The sequence below is a fragment of the Gymnoscopelus braueri genome, assembly GCF_963280865.1.
Source record: "Gymnoscopelus braueri genome assembly, chromosome: 11".
In the NCBI taxonomy this organism is placed as follows: Eukaryota; Metazoa; Chordata; class Actinopteri; order Myctophiformes; family Myctophidae; genus Gymnoscopelus; species Gymnoscopelus braueri.
In genome coordinates this window covers 24,376,116-24,397,881 of record NC_137613.1, presented here as the reverse complement: position 1 = coordinate 24,397,881, position 21,766 = coordinate 24,376,116, and the positions used below count along the sequence as shown (strand labels likewise).

The 21,766-nt window shown below is 43.4% G+C and overlaps 1 protein-coding gene across 1 annotated transcript in view; it reads left to right on the top strand.

Annotated features, from left to right (window-relative positions):
- fam135b (family with sequence similarity 135 member B) overlaps window positions 1-18,576 on the top strand; it is a gene marked incomplete at both ends in the record, with an annotated part of 65,188 nt that extends 46,612 nt beyond the window's left edge. The window contains 13 exons of the mRNA XM_080442600.1: window positions 1,487-1,560; window positions 2,698-2,852; window positions 3,177-3,424; window positions 4,045-4,942; window positions 5,469-6,038; window positions 6,970-7,297; window positions 8,737-8,903; window positions 10,652-10,743; window positions 11,337-11,434; window positions 15,171-15,322; window positions 16,661-16,771; window positions 17,551-17,664; window positions 18,371-18,576. Of these exons, the coding sequence (XP_080298726.1) occupies window positions 1,487-1,560; window positions 2,698-2,852; window positions 3,177-3,424; window positions 4,045-4,942; window positions 5,469-6,038; window positions 6,970-7,297; window positions 8,737-8,903; window positions 10,652-10,743; window positions 11,337-11,434; window positions 15,171-15,322; window positions 16,661-16,771; window positions 17,551-17,664; window positions 18,371-18,576 (3,213 nt within the window). The remainder of the gene's footprint in view (window positions 1-1,486; window positions 1,561-2,697; window positions 2,853-3,176; window positions 3,425-4,044; window positions 4,943-5,468; window positions 6,039-6,969; window positions 7,298-8,736; window positions 8,904-10,651; window positions 10,744-11,336; window positions 11,435-15,170; window positions 15,323-16,660; window positions 16,772-17,550; window positions 17,665-18,370) is intronic.
- Between the last annotated feature and the right edge of the window lie 3,190 nt (window positions 18,577-21,766).

The window sequence follows — 21,766 nt, the reverse complement described above, 5'->3', positions numbered from 1 at the left end:
TTACAAGCTCTGCCACGCTATGAGCTTATATATTCGCTATTTTTGAATAGCCAAAGTTTAAAATATGGATAAAGTGGTTACACTTTATGCGTTCCTGGTTTGAATGGATTAACTAGTACAGTGTTTAACAGGGCTGATGATTTTTGATTGGCCTTACGTTGCATCTCGTTTGTGCTCAGAATCCACTTTGTCCCACGCATAGGACCAATTAAATCTCAGAGATTGCGATTCAAAGGTCTGCATCATATTTTAATTGAGTCTCCGTTCCGTGAACCTTAAATATTACACTGCAGGATGGATTAGCGTAATAATAAAGACTATAGGCCACAGTAGCTTAAGCCTGGTTGAGGGGGCTAATATGCTTTTTTTAATATAATATCATATTTAATCAGTAGGATGTTTAATATTAATATGAAACCATTCTCCATCTCCTTTCTGCTCCCAAGGCTCCTATATTGGACTGCTTTTTTTCCCTCCCTTTTCTTCCCTGAGTTGTGGCTGAATAATGAACATGTTTGCCTTGGTATATGGGTCTACCTTGAGGGAATATTGTCTTGCCTCTCCACCCGCACAAGAGAGTTAGGATTTCAATTAACACTTATTCTGTAATTATCGCGGGGGTGCCGGGGTGGGTGCATCATGGGTGGGGGGACTGATTTGCCAGTGATTTTCCTGTCATGGTGGCTGAGTTTCATGGGTGAATTCATTTCTAATTACAGCTGGAGATGAGCAGCCTCGTATCACGCTTCTCTTGTCACATCAGAACTTTAAACAGATTTTAACCCATTAAGGCCTGTGGCCGATTCTACAGATATATTTTAAATTCTAATTCTAGTTTTCAGAAAAACGTATGTATATCAGTGGTTTGCAAACGTTTTCATGTCAAGGACCCCCCAAAATGATATGTATTTGGTCGCGGACCCCCATCTCAAAACATTTTGTTCTAGGGACCCCCAGAAGGAAAGATTTGAGTTAAAAATGTTCGCTTTAAAAGAAAATGTATATTCAAAGATTTGCACAAATTGTCATGATTTTTCAAAAATAGCAGATCAACTGTAGCTTGTATCTGCTATTTTTGAATAGCCAAAGTGTAAAATAAGGCTTTTTAGCGCAAATCTAAAATGACACAGATGCTTTCCCGGTTTGAATGGGTTCAACCTAGATCCCTCGAGGTTCCTCACTAATGCATGGTGTCTGAAGAACCACTGTAGTTCTGCAGATGACTTTTTTTTAAATATTACTGAAAGACAGCTACAGTTTTCTGTATGTATGTATGTATGTATGTATGTATGTATGTATGTATGTATGTATGTATGTATGTATGTATGTATGTATGTATGTATGTATGTATGTATGTATGTACAGTATGTATGTATGTATGTATGTATGTATGTATGTATGTATGTATGTATGTATGTATGTATGTACAGTATGTATGTATGTACAGTAACTGACTCCATTAAATGTTTTCTGTTTTAAATGTCAGGTCAGGAGATTTTCGGAGGCGTACTTCTTCACTGAGCATCATAAGGAGACCTCGCTGACGTTCCAGGAAGACCTGTAAGAAACACCCTATTACTATTTGAATATTTAACTTTTACTAATGCTGCTACAATGTCTGAGGAGCTGAACCTTCTTTTTTACTCCTTTTTTTCTTACCCATTTTTCTTGATTGATTCCTCCCCACATACATTTCTGTCTTGTCATTGCTGTTGTATCCTACTGACTCACCTGCCAGTGAGGAGCCCGCTCCTCGCGCCCAACTGACAGGTGCCGCCACAGCCCTTTAGGAATACGTGCAGTAATATCACCCTCCCGGCTTCCCTCCCCTGAACACGGGCCAATTGTGTTCGTATAGACGCTCGACAAAGCCGGATGCACCGTGGTGGATTCGAACCCACAACCTCCGATGTGGTGGGCAGGCACTTCACCACTGCGCTATACCCGAGCTTATGTCTTATATACCTATACACAGTGGTGGAAAAAGTACTCAAATTCTTTACTTAAGTAAAAGTACCGATACTGCAATATAAAAATACTCTGTTACAAGTAAAAGTCCAGAATTAAAAATGTACTTGAGTAAAAGTACAAAAGTATTGGCATCAAAATGTACTTAAAGTACCAAAAGTAAAAGTACTAAATATTTGAAAATAGCAGATCTACAAGCTCACAACGCGTCGCAATGCGACGCGTTGTGAGCTTGTAGATCGGCTATTTTCAAATAGCCTAGGTATAAAATAGGTTTAAAGTGGTATAATGTATGTTTCATTATATCATAATTTATATCTGAAAAGTAACTAGTGACTAAAGTTTTCAAGTAAATGTAGTGGAGTAAAAGTACAATATTTGCCTCTGAGATGTAGTTGAGTAGAAGTAAAAGTATTGTAAATTGGAAATACTCAAGTAAAGTACAAATACTTCAAAATTTTACTTAAGTACAGTACTTAAGTAAATGTACTTAGTTACTTTCCACCACTGCCTATACACAAGACGAAACAATAAAGAAACTTGAACCGTGAGCCTTGAATCACCCCTCCTGTGAAATCACACCGAACAACCTCAAAGTTTAATCCTGTTTTTTTTCTGAAATCAAACTCTTTTCATGGCTTGAGACATAATAACTATACAAACTGAGTAAAGTTTAATGATTCTGTGAGGAGTAAAAATCTATTGCCTGCCGCTCTCTCCTTCATGCAGAATCAACAGACATGGGCAGATAGCAGCAGAGGTGCGTTGCTCAGACTACCTGTCCAGGATGCCTCCTTTACCCGTTGAGTGCCTGGACATCGACGGAGACTGGAACAGCCTGCCCATCATCTTTGAGGACAGATTTGTGGAGTCTCCTCAAACAGGTATTTGTTTAATTGATGCCTCAAACTATGGGTCGGGACCCAACGTGGGGTCGTGGGAAGGTGCGCATTGGCAACCAAAAAAAGCAGAAATATTTTTTTTATCAAGAAACGGAAAAAGAAAAAATTGTGAGGTCGTCACGACCTACGTGAAGAGGACGCCAAAATGGGGTTGTGGTATAATAAAGTTGGAACCCCTTTTGTAGGGGGTGCAGCCGTTAATCAAACTAATAGATTTAATCGATTAGTTCGACTGACTGTCACAGGCTGCGGTCACGTGAATTTCCGAGATCCACGTCCCCAAACTTTTCTTTTGCGTGTTTGCAGAGCAGGCGACCGACGAGAGGACACACTCGGACGCCGTCGTCATCATCAACGCCGCCGGCGGTAGGAGGAGTCGTGAGAGAGGCCAGCAGCAGGGTCACACCGGATCACCAGCAACACCTCTGGAGCCTTCGGACGGCGAGGACTACATGGACCTGCCCACATACGTGTCTCTCATAGGAGAGCAGAGCAGGAGCGCCCAGAGCCCAGTTCTCAGCCAGGACGGCCCGAGAGTGCCCTCTCTAACCAAGGTTAAAACAACACTTGAACCCCAGCAATGCCTATTTTTGGGGGTAACATTCACCTAAAAACGCCCGATCTACAAGCTCACAACGGGTCGCGTTTGCGACCCGTTGTGAGCTTGTACTGTAGGCAATTTTTGGAAAAATACTGGAAAAAAAGCGCTCCAAGTAGTTTTGTTTCCAGTGAGCCAACATGCAAATCAGCACCCTGACCCTGTTTGACCTGAATGGAACAGAGCCTTAATTAGTATAATTGGTCAAACCTGTGAAGGAAGTAAGGAAGAGCGCACAATTTCTTTCCAATATGGCTGCTGTGCATAGAGCATGTGAATAAGGTTGAAAATAGGTGAAATGGACATTTTTTACTCAGTAGTACTCAAAGTGGGAACCAGGGATTCTTGGAGGGGTTCCAGGGGGATCTGTAGCAAAATGTGTTAACGTGGCGATTTAAAAATAGCAGATATACAAGCTCACAGTGCATCACTTGACTTTGTGCCGCGCTGCGAGCTTGTACATCTGCTATTTTTGAAGAAAAATAATATATTGAAAATGTTTTTAACACAAATCTTCTCTTCTGGGGGTCCCTGACCAAATATGTATCAATTTGGGTGTCCTTGTCTCCAACACAGCCGGGCCATACAGAGTCAGAGTCTGATGAACAAAGCCAGCCGGGGGACAGCTGTCACCAGGGGCTCAGGGACGTCACCGCCAGGCCCTCGGACGCCGACCCGTGCAGAGGAGGAGGAGGAGGGCCGGTCCTAGTCCTGACCTCACACCGCGACTCCATCACCGACTCTAATACCTCCGGCATCGGCGACGAGTCCTCTGCTCACCAGGAACGCCTCGACGACGACGACGTCACGGCGAGTCTCGAGCGCGCCGCCACGGGACAATGCCACGCGTACAACGAGGAGGAGGGGTCCGACGTCACCATGCCGCTGACTCAGTCCATGGACGACGAGAGCGAGGACCCCCCCGTCGGCGGCGTACCCGATAACCGCCGCGCCCATGCCGACACGCCTCCTCCCTGCGCCGCCGGCGACCTCAGACGAGAGCTGACGCACCGCGGCGGCGGCGGCGGCGGCCTGGCCGGCTCCAAGGTCATGAAGCGCTCCTCCTCCGTCATCTCGGACTCGGGCATCGAGAGCGAGCCCAGCTCGGTGGCGGCGTGGCCCGGGGACGCCACGGCGCTGCTGCTCCTCCGCGGCCACCCTCCCGGCCGGGACTTCTGCAGCGAGCGGGAGATCCCGCAGAGGATGGCGCGGCGCCACAACCCGGCCCACCGGGGCTCCCTGGAGGGCCTGCAGATGGAGAGCAACGGCAGCCTGCCCAGCGGGGGCATCCAGGCCTCGCTCACCTCCATCAGCTCGCTGCCGTACGAGGAGGACCAGCACCAGAGGCAGCTCAGCAAGCTGACCAAGTCCGTGTCGGCGCCGCAGATCAGCAGCCCGGAAGACACGGAGGAGGACCACCACCGGGGGGTCCTCGGGCAGGAGCCCGACGCGGAGAGTTTCAAACAGCACCAAGGTATGTGTTCTGTCCTGGCCCTAGCCTTGACCACCTTGCAGGCTTATGCAAAGGCTGAAATGTAATTTAGCATGTTGCCAGGTCATTTGTAGACCTGGCATCCTATAGTGTGTATAGTTTCAATGTACAGATAATTGATTTTTTTCGATATTCTACTGTTAGACTGATGATTTACCTATTTTCCTTACTGTAAATCGCACTGGATTAAGAGCGTCTGCTAAATGCCTAAATTGTAATTGCAATTGTCCTGTTTTTCTCATTGCTGTTTAGATTTTTTATTTGAACAATTTGAATCCAGCATCCATATTCTGGGGGGAACATTAGCCAAAAATGTTCGATCTACAAGCTCACAGTGCGTCCCAAAGAGCTTAGATCGGCAAAAAAAAAAGCGGTCCAAGTACAGATTCAACTCAGGTCCAGTTTATTAAGTCCAGAGGGTTTAATTGCTGAACTTTGCACGTGATCAACCACGGTTGTTGTAGATGCGCTTCACAAATAAAGTTTTCATTTGATTTGATTTTTGAAGGGATCAACCACTTCTCTCTGGAAGACATCCAGGAGGGGGAGCAGTGTGAAACGGCCCCGCTAGACCGGGGTTCAGCCGGCGAGCGCGACGCCGTTCCCAAAGACGCCATCGGCTCCGGTGACGCAGAGTTACTGTCGGACGCGCTCGACGTGAAGTCGACGTTAAACGGCGTCCCCGAAGTATCGCTTCTCCGACAGCCTGGAGAGGAACCTCGCGCGACGGACGATGCCGTTGTCGCCGGTCAAGCAAAGGACGAGAACTCCCAAGAAGACAAAGACGCGGTCGCAGATTTGGCACACGTGCGTCTCTTTGAAGTGGAAGGGTCGTCCTGCGGCCGTGCGTGCCAAAGCGTGTCGGATTTGGAAAGTGTGCCGGCAGCGGATTTCCATCCGATCCGGGTTCAGGACGAGGAGGGCGTGGCGGACACCCCCGGCGCACACCGGCGGGCAAAAGCCTCGGGGCCGGACGGCTGCCATAGCCGCAACGGCACCAACACCACACAGAGGCCTAGCCAGCTGGGTATAATCACTGGTGATCGGTCGCCGCCCCATGGCGCCGTCAATCTGAACGGTAAATTGCAATTACTTTACTTATATGACAATTAATCGTCAACTGAAAATGTCATGATCGTGACGGCAGTCATGGAATTCTGTATGAATTACTGATTGTTTAGGCAAACAGAGATACTTCACATTATACGATTGAAGTTTAATACATGAGCTCATGGGAGAAGTACACTAAAACATTCAGGATGGTGGTACTGTACTGTACCTCTTGGGGGAAAGTAGGGAACAAGCCTAGTTATATACAGTACAAAGATAAGAGAGGAGCTGTTGGTGTCACTGGACCAAGCTAACAATAGATACCAGGCCTGTATGTTTCATGACATCTTGACACTATTATATTTGGTTGTTCAGAACATTATCGTTGCTGTTGGGTGGAAACCTTGTATGTCCAAAACCGGTACTTTTCAGGAATTGGAATGAAACACAACACGCTGTGATGCGACGCTTTGTGAGCTTGTAGATCAGCTGTAGTTCACTACTTTTGCTTGACACTCCCGAATGATGAAGTGGGGCATTGAAGTGACGGGGAAAAAAAGGCATTGGTTCCCAAACTGGGGGTCAGGACGCCCAGGGGGTCCCCAAATTATGTTGGGGGGTCCCTTAATGTGCAACATTGTTTTCTCACTCAACAGTAAACTTATAACCAACATACTAAACTGTAAGTTAGTGTATATACTGTATATCTGCACATTTATAAAGTGACAATTTAATGACTTTTAAGACCTCTTTAATACCAAATTGGACAAATTGTCAGTTAGTTAGGTGGTTTGACCGACAGTTTGAGGATCCAATGGAGTTAGGAGGTTTAGTGAGAAGCGCTTTTTAATACTTTTCATTGGTTCAATATTTGTAAAGCCCACACACATTTAGATGGCTTGTTTCTGCCCGACAGCGACGATATAATAATATAAGGTATAATTCTACCTCAATTCCAGCCCTAGCGAACGGGCACCCGGCCGCCGAGAGAGAGCCGCTGGGCGGCGGCCACGAGGCCAAGCCCTCCAAGGTCCCCCAATCGGGCCTGGCCTTCGTCAACAAGAAGGTGGTGGAGGTGGTGAACATGTCGGTGTCGTCGTGCGCCCCCACCTGCCTGCCCTTCTCCTCCGTCCTCAGAGACTCGCCCTCCAGCAGCGGCATGTCGGCCCGCCAGACCTCCTCGCCCATCACCCATCAGCCCCTGGGCTCCTTCGGCATCGTCTCCTCCTCCTCGTCCTTCAACACCCTGATGGGCATGGACGAGGAGAGCAACGAACGCATGCTAAAGTGAGTGAGGCTCTTTTGTTTGTTTGTTGTTGTTTTTATGGTCACCGTTCAGAACATTTTAACACAGTGCTTCTCAAACCTTTTCATGTCAAGGACCTCTGGGGGTCCCTGGACCCCACTTTGAGAACCGCTGTGTTACCATGCTTAACACATACTTATGTATTTGAAGTGATTGTCAACCTTTTTTTATTTCAAAGACCTCCAGTTTGATAAGCATTAAACCAGTGATTCTCAACCTTTTTACTGTCAAGGATCCCCAGTTTAATATGAATCAGGCAACGGACCCCGATTTGATTCCATTTTTTGGGCAGTGAAACCGCCCCTATATGTGAGGTTTGGATATTTGCACCCCCCAATCCTGCGCTGTGATTGGCCACCAGTGTACCCCCCTAACCCTGCACCGTGATTGGCCAATCACAGTCTATTCAGGACTGTGATTGGCTAGTGAAACATGACAATTGTGCATAGCCCTATAAATAGGACTATGCACTTTTTAATGTTTTTTTTTTTACTTATAAAACACATTTATGTTTTTTTTAAGTTAGGGGTGTTGGTCCACAATATTACTTTTCTTTAAGTGAACTTCCATCACTGTGATGACCACTGTGACCACACCGCCCACTTCACACTGGGTGTGATTTTTACCTCTCAATCTACATTGTAAAGTCTTAACTCTGAGAGTGTTCAAATGGGGTTCATTTGGTTCCATTTGAAAACTCTGTGTTACGGACCAGTAAGTCCTGAAGGACCCCTGGGGGACCGTAGATCCCACCTTGAGAACCAATGCATTAAACCACCAGAAATTCCATTTGATATGATTTTCATCTCTGGGATCCAAAATGCACTGTAAAATCCTCCGTTAATATAACTCTGTTAGTGTACAAATGGACCCGTAATGGTCCATTTGGTTCCATTTGATACACTCTCTGAGCTACAAACCTGTAAGGGTCCAATCGGTTCCTATTATCAATCATTTAGCTGGGGACCCCCTGGGAAACCCCACTTTAAGAAAAACTGTTCTATTGGAATGTGAAAACGCATTCACTCATCCAGAACCACAGAATGGATGACTGTCACCATCCAATCCTTCTTCTTGCACATATTTCATTCTAGTATCATTTACATTCCATGTTGTTCCCTTTTCTTATAGCTTTTTAATAGCTTTATAATAGCATAAAGAAAACAACTGTACAACATTTATTGCTAGGCAACTTGTTTTTTTGTTTACTTTTTTTCTTTGTTTTGTAAAAGGCTAAATAAGCCATGGCTTCAGCCCATACCTTTTCGGTCAGACATGAGGTTATATTTTCTCTCTTCTTTTTGGTATTACCTATGAAATCTACACTTTATGTTACCACAAAAATCTCAGAAATAAACCAAACTAAACTAACCTAAACTGTCTCATTGTGTACTCCTCTCTCTCTCTCTCTTTGCCCTAGTTTCTACAAGGCCAAAGAGGAGCTGCTGAAGGAGCTGAGCTTCCAGGCCGGCCTGTACAGTGACCTTCCTCTGCTGGCCTCAGACCTGCCCTACTTCCCCCCCGAGGAGGAGGAGGAGGAGTTTGACGACGGCATTCACCTGGTGGTGTGTGTCCACGGCCTGGACGGTGAGTTCACACTAATACTGGTGGTGTGTGTGTCCACGGCCTGGACGGTGAGTTCACACTAATACTGGTGGTGTGGTACTGAAACTTGAAGGCGTCTAAGTAAAATAACCTTTATCACACTTTTAGAGCATACCCACGGTCATAATGAGGACATACTGTATCTATGCCCAAAAAAACACTTAAAAATCGATTTTTGTGTATTCTTAGTCCTTAAATGTCAAATTGTAATTACTTCCTGTAAATGCAAACGTACTGCGTGATGACATACAGTACTGTAGATAGACCTTTATGAATATAAATAAATCATGATTTCATTCCCATAGCTCACGTTCCTCCACTCGCACCTGATTTTAATTAGGGAGACACTCTTGGGCTGCTCGTTATTTATCGAACTCACGATGACGGCCAGACGGCGCATTACTCGTTTTAAACGTGAACAGTACATTAAAATATGTATCTGAAAACATTGGAGGTGAGAAATAAGCAATGCAACATATAAAAGTGCTGCTAGAATTGCCCCCCCTTTCTCTCCCTCTCTCTGGAGTCTCTGCCTGCCTTCAGGCTTCTCTATGCGCTCTGATCAGTGCAGTATGTAGAGTTCAGAGATCCCATAGCCCGGAGGGAACGTGACCGTCGGCTGACACTGTGATTGCTCCAAGCAAACCACACCCCTGTTTCTGAGCTAAACGTTAACAAAAATGTTAGCAATAAAGCCATTTCATCACGTCTTTAAAACAGATCCAAGGGATTTTTAAACATTTTATCCATTTGAAACAACATTCTGCATAATGAGTACTTTCTACTTTTGGTCCTTTGAGTACATTTTGATACTTATACAGAAGAACATTTTGAATTCCGGACTTTTTCTTGTAACCGAGTATTTCTATATTGCAGTATTGATACTTCTACTTAAGTACGACATTTGAGTTGATTTTCCACCACTGGAACACACTCACATATCTGAGTTGAATCCCTTCCCCAAACCCAATTCCCACGTCCTACTGTGTGACGTCACTGTAGCTAAAATAATGACTATTAAACTGATGAATGAATCCTAATATTTGCACAATACATGGTACATCCTTTATTAAACATTGGCACCTTATTAGTGTTGAAGATGTATTGCAGACCGCAGAAGTCCTAATATGTCCTACTAGATAAAATGGACATCATTACTCTGTATGTAAATACTGATTCCTTAAACATATTGCAGGTGTCTTACGTGATTAATGAGCCCTCTTTATAAGTGCTGATTCCCATGCTCTGGCTTTAAATTGTGTCTTTGTTTCCGGGGAATAGTGGTGGAAAATAACTAAGTACATCTACTCAAGTATTGTACTCGAGCACAATTTTGAGTATGTCCGCTTCTTCAATACTTTATACTTCTACTCCAAATTGCCCTTCTGAGGCAAATATTGTACTTTTTTACTCCACTGCAATTATTAAAAAACTTTAGTTACTGCTTACTTTGCAGATTTAGATTATTATTACAAAACATAAATGAACCAACTAAGCCCTATTTTATACTTCGGCTATTCAAAAATAGCTGAACAAGCTCATGCTTGGATGCTTCGCAATCCAATGTGTTGTGAGCTTGTCGATCTGCTATTTTTTAAACTTTTTTTTTTAAACTTTAACTCAAGTCAATGTTTTAATGCAGGCCTTTTACTTGTAACAGTAGTGTTTATATGTTGTGGTTTCGCTATTTGCTATTGTAAAACCCCTGAGTACTTGTTCTATCACTGCAGGGAACAGTGCAGACCTCAGACTGGTGAAGACCTTCATTGAGCTGGGCCTGCCGGGCTCCAGACTGGACTTCCTCATGTCTGAGAGAAACCAGGTAGGAGCTGTGGTGGCCAGTAACCAAGTACTCTACTTAAAGCACCACTATGTAACTTTTTTTAATGAATATAATGTCCAAAATGTATGCTAAAGTGTGTTAATACAATACAAATTATAAAATTGGGGTTGTTGTATTTTTGTCTCCCTGCTCTTCTATTGAGACATTTAGATTTTGTCAAAGGTCATGTCTCACCTATACACACAGGATCTGACACGAATTTTGACCTGATGGTCAAGATTAAATTTATCCCCTGAGCAAGCAGGCAGGCTCTATTAGCTCAATGGTAAAAATGTCAGCACTTGCTTTACTTGAGTATTTCTATTTTATTTTCTATCAATATATTTTACATTTTGAATACAGGCCTTTACTTGTAACAAAGTATATATTTTTTAGAATATTGTGGTATTGCTACCTACTTTTACTTAAAAATCGGAGTACTTCTTCCTCCACTGAGCTCGGGACGTTTTCCCTCCACTTGACAGTGATCAGAACAAATTGATAGTAGGCCCGCTCACGTTTTGGTGAAAGTGCTTTTTAAGGCTATTTATAGAGCGCTGACGACCATTCTTTCCTTTGCTCTTTTGCTGCAGACCGACACGTTTGCAGATTTTGACACCATGACGGACAGACTGCTGGATGAGATCATTCAACACATACAGCTGTATAATCTTACCGTAGGCAGGATAAGGTCAGTCCTAACAACTCCTCAAACAACCCGCGGACTGCTGACGAGTCCCCATTTTGTCACATGTCGAAGCCGCGGCGCCATTGATTATGCATCATCATCATATTTGTTACATAGGAGACCGTGGCGTGGAGGCAAAGTGCTCGACTTGAGCAGTGGCTTGCTCTGGTCACTAGATGGCAGCAGAAACTGTAAATGGTGCACGTGGCTGATTCACTTATGATAGCCTTGCTGCTGGTCTTCATATTTATTTATTTTAGTTTTTTTTATTAAAGGAGTAGTTCACCCAAAACAATATCATATTTTCCATCAATTACACACCCCATGAAGCCTTATTTTTGTTGTTTTTGTCACATTCCGAAGCCAATAATCTGATGACCGACAGTAACATATTAACCTCCATGAATTGAGTACGTGGGGATCTAATTTGAAACAAAGCCATTGCGGCTTTTATGAGCGATCCATTTTAGCTGACCTTGTATTGTAAACTGTACTTCCTTGTGCTTTTTCTCTGCAATCTTCAAAATAAAGTATTCAATCAATCAATCAATCAATCAATCAATCAACATTCTAGACTTGTGGGGGGTCCGCCAGCAAAATGAGTAAATACAGCATCAGAATCAGTTTAACCAATTTAACCCTGGCTATTTGATAATAGACGATCTGTTTATAACAACACAAATCTTGTATGGGAAGGGGGGTCCTTGGCACAAATACATTTCCGATGGGGGGTCCGCAGCCAAATACATATACATTTGGGTGGTCCTTGACATGCAAAAAGTTTGAGAACTACTGGTTTTGAAAGCAATTCATCTTTCACTGTAATTGCCCTCATTGTGCCATTTTTTCCTTTTTTTTTTGTATTTGGGAGGGTATTGCTCTTTGAGGATGTGTGTACTCCCTCCTGTAAGCACACAGTGTGCTCGTGAGGGGCCGTTTTCTTAAAGACGAAGCTATTGGTAGAGCATGTGGTACATCCCACATTCTGTCTATATTTAGCGTCGGGGGAGACAGATGAAGGGAAAGGAGACATGCTTCTGAGGGATTTGGGAGCTGGCTGCTGTAAAAAAACAAAAAAAACAAGGACAATGCAGTTAATTAAACGGAGTGACAGTTTATAGCTGCAGGAATAGTAGCATTTAGCACTGCTGCTGGTAAGGACAGCCGCTCTGGTTCTGTACTGTACGGCTGCTTGCTTCCTTATAGGCCCGAGGGGGCTCTTGTAAAAGACATTTTTTGATCTCTATGGGAGTTCCTTGGTGTGAAATAAGGGTAAAAGAAATACATTAAATGAATTTAAAATCCCAGCATCACGTCTCTCTGCATCAGTGGTTCTCAAACTTGTTTTCATGTCAAGGACACCCAAATCAATATGTATTTGGCCGTGGACCCCCATTGGAAAATATTTTGTGCCAGGGACCCCCCCTCCCATACAAGATTTGAGTTGATAATAAGTTTCAAAATGATTAAAAATGTTTTTTTTGCAGATCTACATGGGTTAATAGGGTTAAAGTGGTTGAACTGATTTTGATGCTGTATTTACACATTTTTGCCGGGAACCCCCTGGAACCCCCTCAAGGACCCCTGGGGGTCCCCAAACCCCACTTTTGAGAACAACTGCTCTACATCAGTGGTGGTGTCGTGACGTGAGGAGGCATCAAGAGGCACAACGCGTTGTGATGCAACACTTTGTGAGCTTGTAGATAAAACACATTTTCTTTGCAAGGGGGCTTTTTTTTTTTAGAAAATACTTTATAATGACATGCCCAAAATAGGAACACCATGTTGAAAGTGATTAACGAACATATGGTTGCAGACATGAAAAACACATGTCTGTAACCACGTGTCACATGTCACAATAGATGGACGGGGCGTGAATCGAGAGGCACCGAACTGCCGATCTGCGAACAACATGCAGAGGTGTTTAACCCATTCAATCCGGGAACGCATCCGTGTCATTTTAGATTTCTTTGGCTATTCAAAAATAGCAAATATGCAAGCTCATAGCGCGGCACCGAGTGCCGCGCTATGAGCTTGTATATCTGCTATTTTTGAAATAACGTGATTTTTTTTTAAAGGGAACATTTTTGACTCAAATCTTTGCTTCTGGGGGGTCCCTATTACAAAATATTTTGAGATGGGGTCCGCGGCCAAATACATGTAATTTTGGGGGTCCTTGACATGAAAGTTTGAGAACCATTGATATAGAAACATACGTTTTTCAAAAAACTGTTAGGATTTAGAAGACATTCGTAGAATCCCCAGAATCAAAGATTTGAGTTACAAATGTTTGCTTTGAAAAAATATATATATATATTCAAAGATTTGAAAATAGCAGATCTACAAGCGCTGTGTCACGCTATGAGCTGTTATTTTCGAATAGCCAAAGAAGTCTAAAAATGACACACAGATGCGTTCCCGGTCTTAATAGGTTAAAACAATGTATAAAAGAACCGACATTTTGAGGTTAACTGCAAATGCTCGGGGGGGGGGGGGGGGGGTTGGCAATGACCCCGAATGACGCCCTCCCCTGCGTCCGCATTCCACTTTCGACACAATCATAACTTTTCACCGAGTCGCGCCGACTTTAAAAATATAGCATCCATATCTATAAGAATATTTCTATAATAAGATGTTGTGCAGCGGAGGCAGGCTGCCAGGATGCAGCCGTGGCGGCCGGCTCTGTGCCAGCCAGCCGCCCACTCAACAAGAGATGTGTCGACTTTATCTTCTTTTCCCCCTCTGCAAGATGATGTTCTCTCTATAGAGCAGGGGTCTTCAACGTTTTTCAGCCCAAGGACCCCTTAGCTGAGAGAGAGATGAAGCAGGGACCCCCCACTACATATTGTATAAAATGATGTCGCAGATTCAACTTGTTCATACATTTCATAGATTCATATAGACTTGTTGTGTAAAATTTATGTTTTGTTTGTTTGTTTACAAATCTGTTCTATTAGTATGTTGGATTCATGTCGATGTGTATTTTCAGAAATGTACCCTTTTATACCCACAATATTTAGTCAACTTGACTGTTGGCTCTGTACTTGGTATGCTCTTTTTCCCTCTACACCAACTCTCAGAAGATTTAGCGCGTTTTGAGCTTGTAGATCTGCTATTTTTCGGCTAATGGGTTTCGGCTTATGGGTTCAGCGTCTTGCTCAAGGACATTTCGACACTAACTCTGGAGAGCCCGGGATCAAATTGGGAACCTTCAGGTTTCCCAGTTCCCCTGATTAAAAAAAATATGAACAAATCTTCAGGGACCCCCATGAGATTTGTGGTGTTATAATTGTTCAAGATTATTCAAAAATTCTCCAGGTTTTTCCTCAAATTTCAGAAATCAACAAGTTCACAACGTGTCGCAATGCGCCGCGCTGTGAACTTGTAGATCGGCTATTGTCATCAATGGCCGATCTACAGTCATCGAAAAAAGTCAAATGATATAATAGGAACACAGGTTATTTTAATCCATTTCCTAGAAAGCAATGGCCTTGGACATACAAGGGTGTATGTAGAGTACATTTCATAGATTACTTCACCGTAGTCTTGAACACTTTAGACGTTTGATTTAGACTTTTTTTGGTGCCTTGTTGGATTTGTTGAGAATGTTCATCCGGCTCTTGGACATGTAGCATGGCTTCTGTTGCAGATATATACAGTACAGTACGGGCCAAACCGATATATATATATATATATCAGTCTATCTCTAACACCAGTTCTCTCTCTGCCTTCCTCCCAGCTTCATCGGACACTCTCTGGGGAACATCATCATCCGCTCTGTGCTGACGCGGCCGCGCTTCCGCTGCTACCTGGCCAAACTGCACAGCTTCCTGTCGCTGTCGGGCCCGCACCTGGGAACGCTCTACAACAGCAGCACGCTGGTCAGCACGGGTGAGCACGCCACTCAGCAAGCTGGGAGAGAGAGAGAGAGAGACAGACAGACAGCAAGAGAGAGACAGACAGCAAGAGAGAGACAGAGAGAGAGAGAGAGACAGACAGACAGCAAGAGAGAGACAGACAGACAGCAAGCAAGAGAGAGAGAGAGATAGAGAGAGATAGAGAGAGAGAGTGTAGGAGGACGCAGTGGTGGAAGAAATACTCACATGTTTTACTTAAGTAAAAGTAGCAATACCACAATATAAAAATACTCTGTTACAAGTAAAAGGCCTGTGTTCAAAATGTTACTTGAGTAAAAGTACAAAAGTATTGGCATCAAAATATAGCCTACTTATAGTATCAAAAGTAAAATGTTTGAAAATAGCAGATCTACAACGCGTTGCGATGCGACACGTTTTGAGCTTGTAGATCTGCTATTTTCAAATAGCCTAGGTATAAAATAGGGCTGAATGTTGTATAATATAATCATTAATATCTGCAAAGTAACTAGTAACTAAAGTTTTCAGATAATTGTAGTGGAGTAAAAGTACAATATTTGCCTCTGAGATGTAGTGGAGTAGAAGTAAAAGTATTGAAAATGTAAAATACTCCAGTAAGTAAAAAATACCTCAAAATTGTACTTAAGTACAGTACTTGAGTAAATGTACTTAGATACTTTACACCACTGGGAGGACGTCCATGCTGTGTTTACTGTGTGTTGTGTAAGGTTGCAGTCGGGTGGAAACCTTGTATGTCCGAAAAACTGTTACTTTTCAGGAAATGTCAAAAGAGAGCCTGTGTTCCACTGGATGCAATGTAGTTATTATTTAGTCAGAAGCTCTTGTTAATACTTTACATTGGTGCAATATTTATAAAAACCGACAGACGCCGCACTTATAACCACTTTCTCTTTAACTTTCAAAAATATGAAAGTAGCCCCGTCTACGAGCTCATGACAAGCGATGCGTCATGAGATTGTAGATGGGCTATTTTCATTACTTTTGACCGACACTCCCGTTCGACAAAGTAGGGCATTAATTTACGGGTGGGGGAGGGGGAGGAGGGGGGGCGACGACCCATAAAAAGATACGCAATATGGAGATACGAGGTTTCTGCCCGACAGCGACGATAAGCAAGTAGCAAGTCGCTGCTTTTTCCACTGTTTCCTCCTTCTCAGCAGCTAGGCTTTCATCTAAGAGTAGGACATGCTGTTCTCTGCTGGTGCTGAGGAAAGGTGCTGTCTAATTGCGTGCGTGCGCGTGTGTGCGTGTGTGTGTGTGCGTACGTGCGTGTGTGTGCGTGTGTGCGTGTGTGTGTGTGTGTGTTTGTGCGCGTGCGTGTGGGGTTTCTCAGGTCTGTGGCTGATGCAGAAGCTGAAGAAATCGGGATCCTTGCTGCAGCTCACCTTCCGAGATCACGTCGATCCGCGCAAGACCTTCCTGTACCTCCTGAGCCAGAAACCAGGTAAAAAAAAAGAAGTTACAAAACGACGTGTAGGCCTACAAGCAAAAGGCGTGAGTGAGAGATCTTCCTATTGACTTCCCTTTGTAGCAATTTGATACTTTGCCGACTCTTACCGAAAGACACTCAAATTAAATATTCATGACAAAAATCCTTTTGCCGCGCCTCATCGGCGATGTTTCTTTCCGTCAGATTTGTTATGTGTGTCAGTTCACTAACGCTCACGCCCCAGCTAGCTCATAACTGTGAGAGGCCTCCCCACTGCGAGAGTGGAACAAAGCAGTCGTTTGTCACAGAGACTTGAAGGAGATAAGCCCTGAAAATGCTTCTTCTTCTTTTTTCTTTTTTTAAGAGATTTTCTTTTTTTTTTGTTCTTCTCCTCTGGCTGCCTCCAAAGCTATGGCAGGCTGACAAAATGATCCAAACCCTGTCATTTGAAACCCACCACTACTGCAGTCTGTTAAAAGCAGCCCTGACAGAAGACACCCGACAGTAAAACATCAAACCTGTCACAGTGCTTTGTGATAACACTTTGTGATATGCAACTGATTCCCCCATCTCTCTTCTCTCTCTCTCTGTCATTCTCTCTGTCTGTGTCTCTTTCTCTTCTCTTCTCTTCTCTCTCTCTCTCTCTCTCTCTCTCTCTCTCTCTCTCTCTCTCTCTCTCTCTTCACCGATAATGAACGTGTGCGCATGCACACACACACACACACACACACACACCCCCACACACACTGCATTACCTTACAACTTGACTCTTGTGTTTTTCCTCCTCGTTTCAGGGCTGCAGTTTTTTAAGAATGTGGTGTTGGTGGCGTCTCCGCAGGATCGCTATGTCCCCTTCCACTCAGCGCGCATCGAGATGTGCAAGACTGCACTCAAAGACAGGACCACAGGTAGGACGGGGACACGCTAAGCACCAGATCCACTCTGTTGTCACCTGTTATGTTACCAGTGAATCAGTCATAAGTTTTGCTCAACTTTAGCGTTGTGTGACTATGGTAACATCCACTCTGATGTCATAGCTATAGGCTTAACTTGCCTATTATAGCTCTCTTGTCTTGGCATCAGGCAGGATGCTTGTATATAGGGCAGGGGGTCCTCAACAGGGGGTCCCGGACCCCTAGGGGGTCCTCAGAGATACTGCAGGAGGGCCGCCAAATCTTTGTGTGATAGGGACTTTATTTTTTGTATTTGTACATTAACCACTTGAACCCTCGCATCCCTGTTCTGGGGGGAACATTAGCCGGAAATCTACAAGCTCACAACGCGTCTGCGTCCCTATCCCAGGGATAAGAATCATATCAAATGGGGGTCCGGGGCCTAACCCATTAAAACCGGGAAAGCATGTGTCATTTTAGATTTTAGCTTTGGCCATTAAAAAATAGCAGAAATACAAGCATTCTTTTTTAATATTGAAAGTATGAGAACTGGCATTTGTAGAATCGGCCTCAGGTCTTAATGGCCTAGTCCCTAATGCATACCAAACGTTTTTTCTGGTCTCAAAAGCATTGACAATCCCTGCTGTTGCCGTCTCTTCCCGTATAGTAATGTGCCTGAATGAAATGGACCTTATGGGTTTGTGTGTTATCTGTGTCCCAGGACCTGTGTACACAGAGATGATCACCAACCTGCTGCAGCCTCTGCTGGAGGCCAAGGAGTGTCGGCTGATCCGTCAGAACGTGTTCCACGCCCTGCCCAACACCGCCAACACGCTGATCGGCCGCGCCGCCCACATCGCCGTCCTGGACTCTGAACTCTTCCTGGAGAAGTTCTTTCTCGTGACCGGCCTCAATTACTTTAAATGAAAGGCGGCGGCGCTACGGCGTATCCACTACTGCAGGCGTCCGTCCGGTATGCGCGCTGATTCAGAGGTTTTCTTTAACTTGACTGCGTGTACAGTGTAATTTAATGTATTTAAAGGGGACCTATTACGCTAAGTTCCAGTTATTATACTTCGCACAGGTCTCACCAAAAGTGAAGTTTTGAAAAGACTGCTGACCTGATGAGTCTCGATTTCTGCTGCGACATTGGTCACTGCGACGGATGGTAGGGTCAGAATTTGCCATCTACAAGATGAAAGAAGGGGCTGCCTTGTATCAACGGTTCAGGCTGCCTGGTGCTGGTGGTGGTGGTGGTGTGATGGTGTGGGGGATATTTTCCTGGCACACTTTGGGCCTTTTAGGACCAATTGAGCATCTTGTTGAATCTATGCCTCAAATGATTAAGGCAGTTCCAAAGGCAAAGTAGTTTTGCATGATTCACAGTTCAAAAACATCATCTATCTTATCCTGTCGCGTTATGAAGCACTGGCTCCTTTTTCTTTAAGACACGCCTCCCTAAAAGCCCACTTTCTTCCGATTGGTCAACTTACTTTCTGGACTGGATCCTGGGACCCATGGAAAGGGCCAACGTGGGCAGAGCAGATCACCATATAGAGCAGTGTCTCAATGTGGGGTTGAGGGGGTTCCAAATGGCCCCTTACAGGTCTGTAACGCCTTGCGTACACCTTTGCTTTGTACGCTCTCAGAGTTAAAGGGGGTCCTTGAAACAAGTTGACATCAGCTTGTTTAGGAAGTAGAAGTAACCTTTGGAAACCTAGCATTCAGAATTTTGATTTTTTTTTTATGCCAGTAGGTCTATTTGAAATGTTGGCCACGTTTAATATGAACATCCAACATTGTAATATTACATTAAAATATAATATATAAATGCATAATAGGTCCCCTTTAAAGCTGTTTGTCTATTCTCCGTCATAGGGCCGCTTCACACTGCGGAAATGGCAGATTTGTAAATATGTTTTCCATTCAAGTGTTGGTGTCACTTGACGAACGCAACCAGTTATCTTCGGAAAGTGACACTAAAGTGTAAATTTACCCTGAGATGGTCAGTATGACCCCGTGCATAAGGATTGTAAGCTCTCTTCATGTAAAATGTCAGAGCAACGTGACTGTTTTTATTTGTTGGACTCAGATATCTGAGTTTGAATTGTAGCTAATCCAAGCGAAACACCGGTCAGAATGGACCATGTTCACATAGCGGCCATTTTGACCTTACATACAACATAACAGAACCTTCCCAACCCCTCGAATATGACATAAGAGCAAAATGGCCACCGTGTGAATAATGGTAAACTGACTATTACTGTTTTGTCAGCCTTATAAGTAACCTTTCACCCAAAGCACTATCTATTGTATCTAATGCTCATTTTGGTCTAAAGCATTTCATTATTTGCCCTTTAGAGTTTTTTGCCCGATGATAGTGTTAAACTATCCTTAAAACCAAGGGAATAGAAAGCATTTATTCCCTTGGCTGTACATTAACAAGGATTTTATTGTACAAAGTACAAATATTTCTTTTTACTAAAAGAAAGAAAATATATAATAATATATATTGTTTTTGAACTATTTATTTTTTAATCTATTCATACATCGTCAACACAATTAGACCATGTAAGTGTGTCTAAATGTGTCAATGCGTCATTGTGTGTTGAATGTAATAGACATGTATACATAATATAATGATGAAATTCCAAATCCAAGTAACCTTGTCTATGAAGTATACAGTGCAGGCAAAAGTGTTACCCCTTGTAGCCTATAAGCTAATATTGCATATCAAAAAAAGTATGCTTGTTGAAAGCGTTTACTATGCTACTGTACATGTTTCCCTTAACTGTAGTGATTTCAGCCGAACTCTGACCCTGATTCACAAACACCTAGTGTAACTTTGCGTCTGTTTTTTTTCTTCTTAAAATGCGTGTTGTAGTGTAGGCCAGTGGTCCTCAACCTATGGGTCGGGATCCCACATGCTTTTGGGGGGTCCCTAGATGATTAGCTTAATGTGCAACACTAATGTTTTCTCACTCAACGGTAAACAATCCTACATACAGTATAAATGTATACAGGGTATCTGCACATTTCTAAAGTTACAATTGAATTACTTTTAAGACCTTTTTAAAACCAAATTGGCCAAATTGTCAAATATTACATAAGAAAGAGGCTCACAATGCCTCGCTGTGCGAGGCGTTGTGCGCTTGTAGTTGGGATATTTTCACAATATTTATCTGTGGAACCGGGTAAAACTGAATGTAATGCCTACAATTCCAAGGGCTTGTCAGGGTGGGGGGTCCCTAGTTCAAATATGATTATTTTGGGGGGTCGCGGCCTGAAAGGTTTGGGAACCCTGGCTGTAGCTACTGGTTTTTCCATCAAATTTCCTCGTTTGGTCTACCGTCAGTGTTACATTTGTCTTAGTGATTGATTGATTGATTGACTTAATTGAGTGACTGAATTTGTTTCTTGAATCATTTTAACCATCAGGAAAGCAAAATAAAGTTGTACGACCTGTTTTCCATTGTGGTGTTTCAACCAACATTTTTCATACATACAAGAGTTTCACACGACACCAACATAATATGACTTAGCATAAAATAGGGCTAAAGTGGTAAAATAGTTTTGAATGGCGAGCAAGCAAGAAAATGTTTAATAATTCAATTGAAAAATATAAATAAATTAAGTAAAAACAACTATACTATCTAACACTATATGCAATGCAACCTTATTATATAGTAACTTCTATGTATATCCTTTCTATATGTTACACCGAAATACGTTTGAGTCGTCTCTTGAATCTTTCTGTAGTGTAGTATAGGCCGGTATAAGCACTTTGTGAATCAGGGTATCATTGAAAGATTTCACAGATCACGCGCAAAACCCTGTTCTTCTGTCACTCGTCATTTCCCCCCATGATGTCACTTCCTGTGTGAACAGAACACACTGCAATATGATGGCTTATAACAGTCGGAAAGGATCCGTGAAATCTGGGACACAATCTTACTTATGTTTTATATCAAAACTTTTTAATTACCGTATGTCGAACACCTCAGCGAGCGACTATGGTGCGAAGTTTGTGTGAGTCAGATATTGTTGCGTTCGCTCGTCGTACCCCCCCCCCTGCTTTTCACAACCTCTGCTGTCACATCTGGCAGGGAAGGTGTCA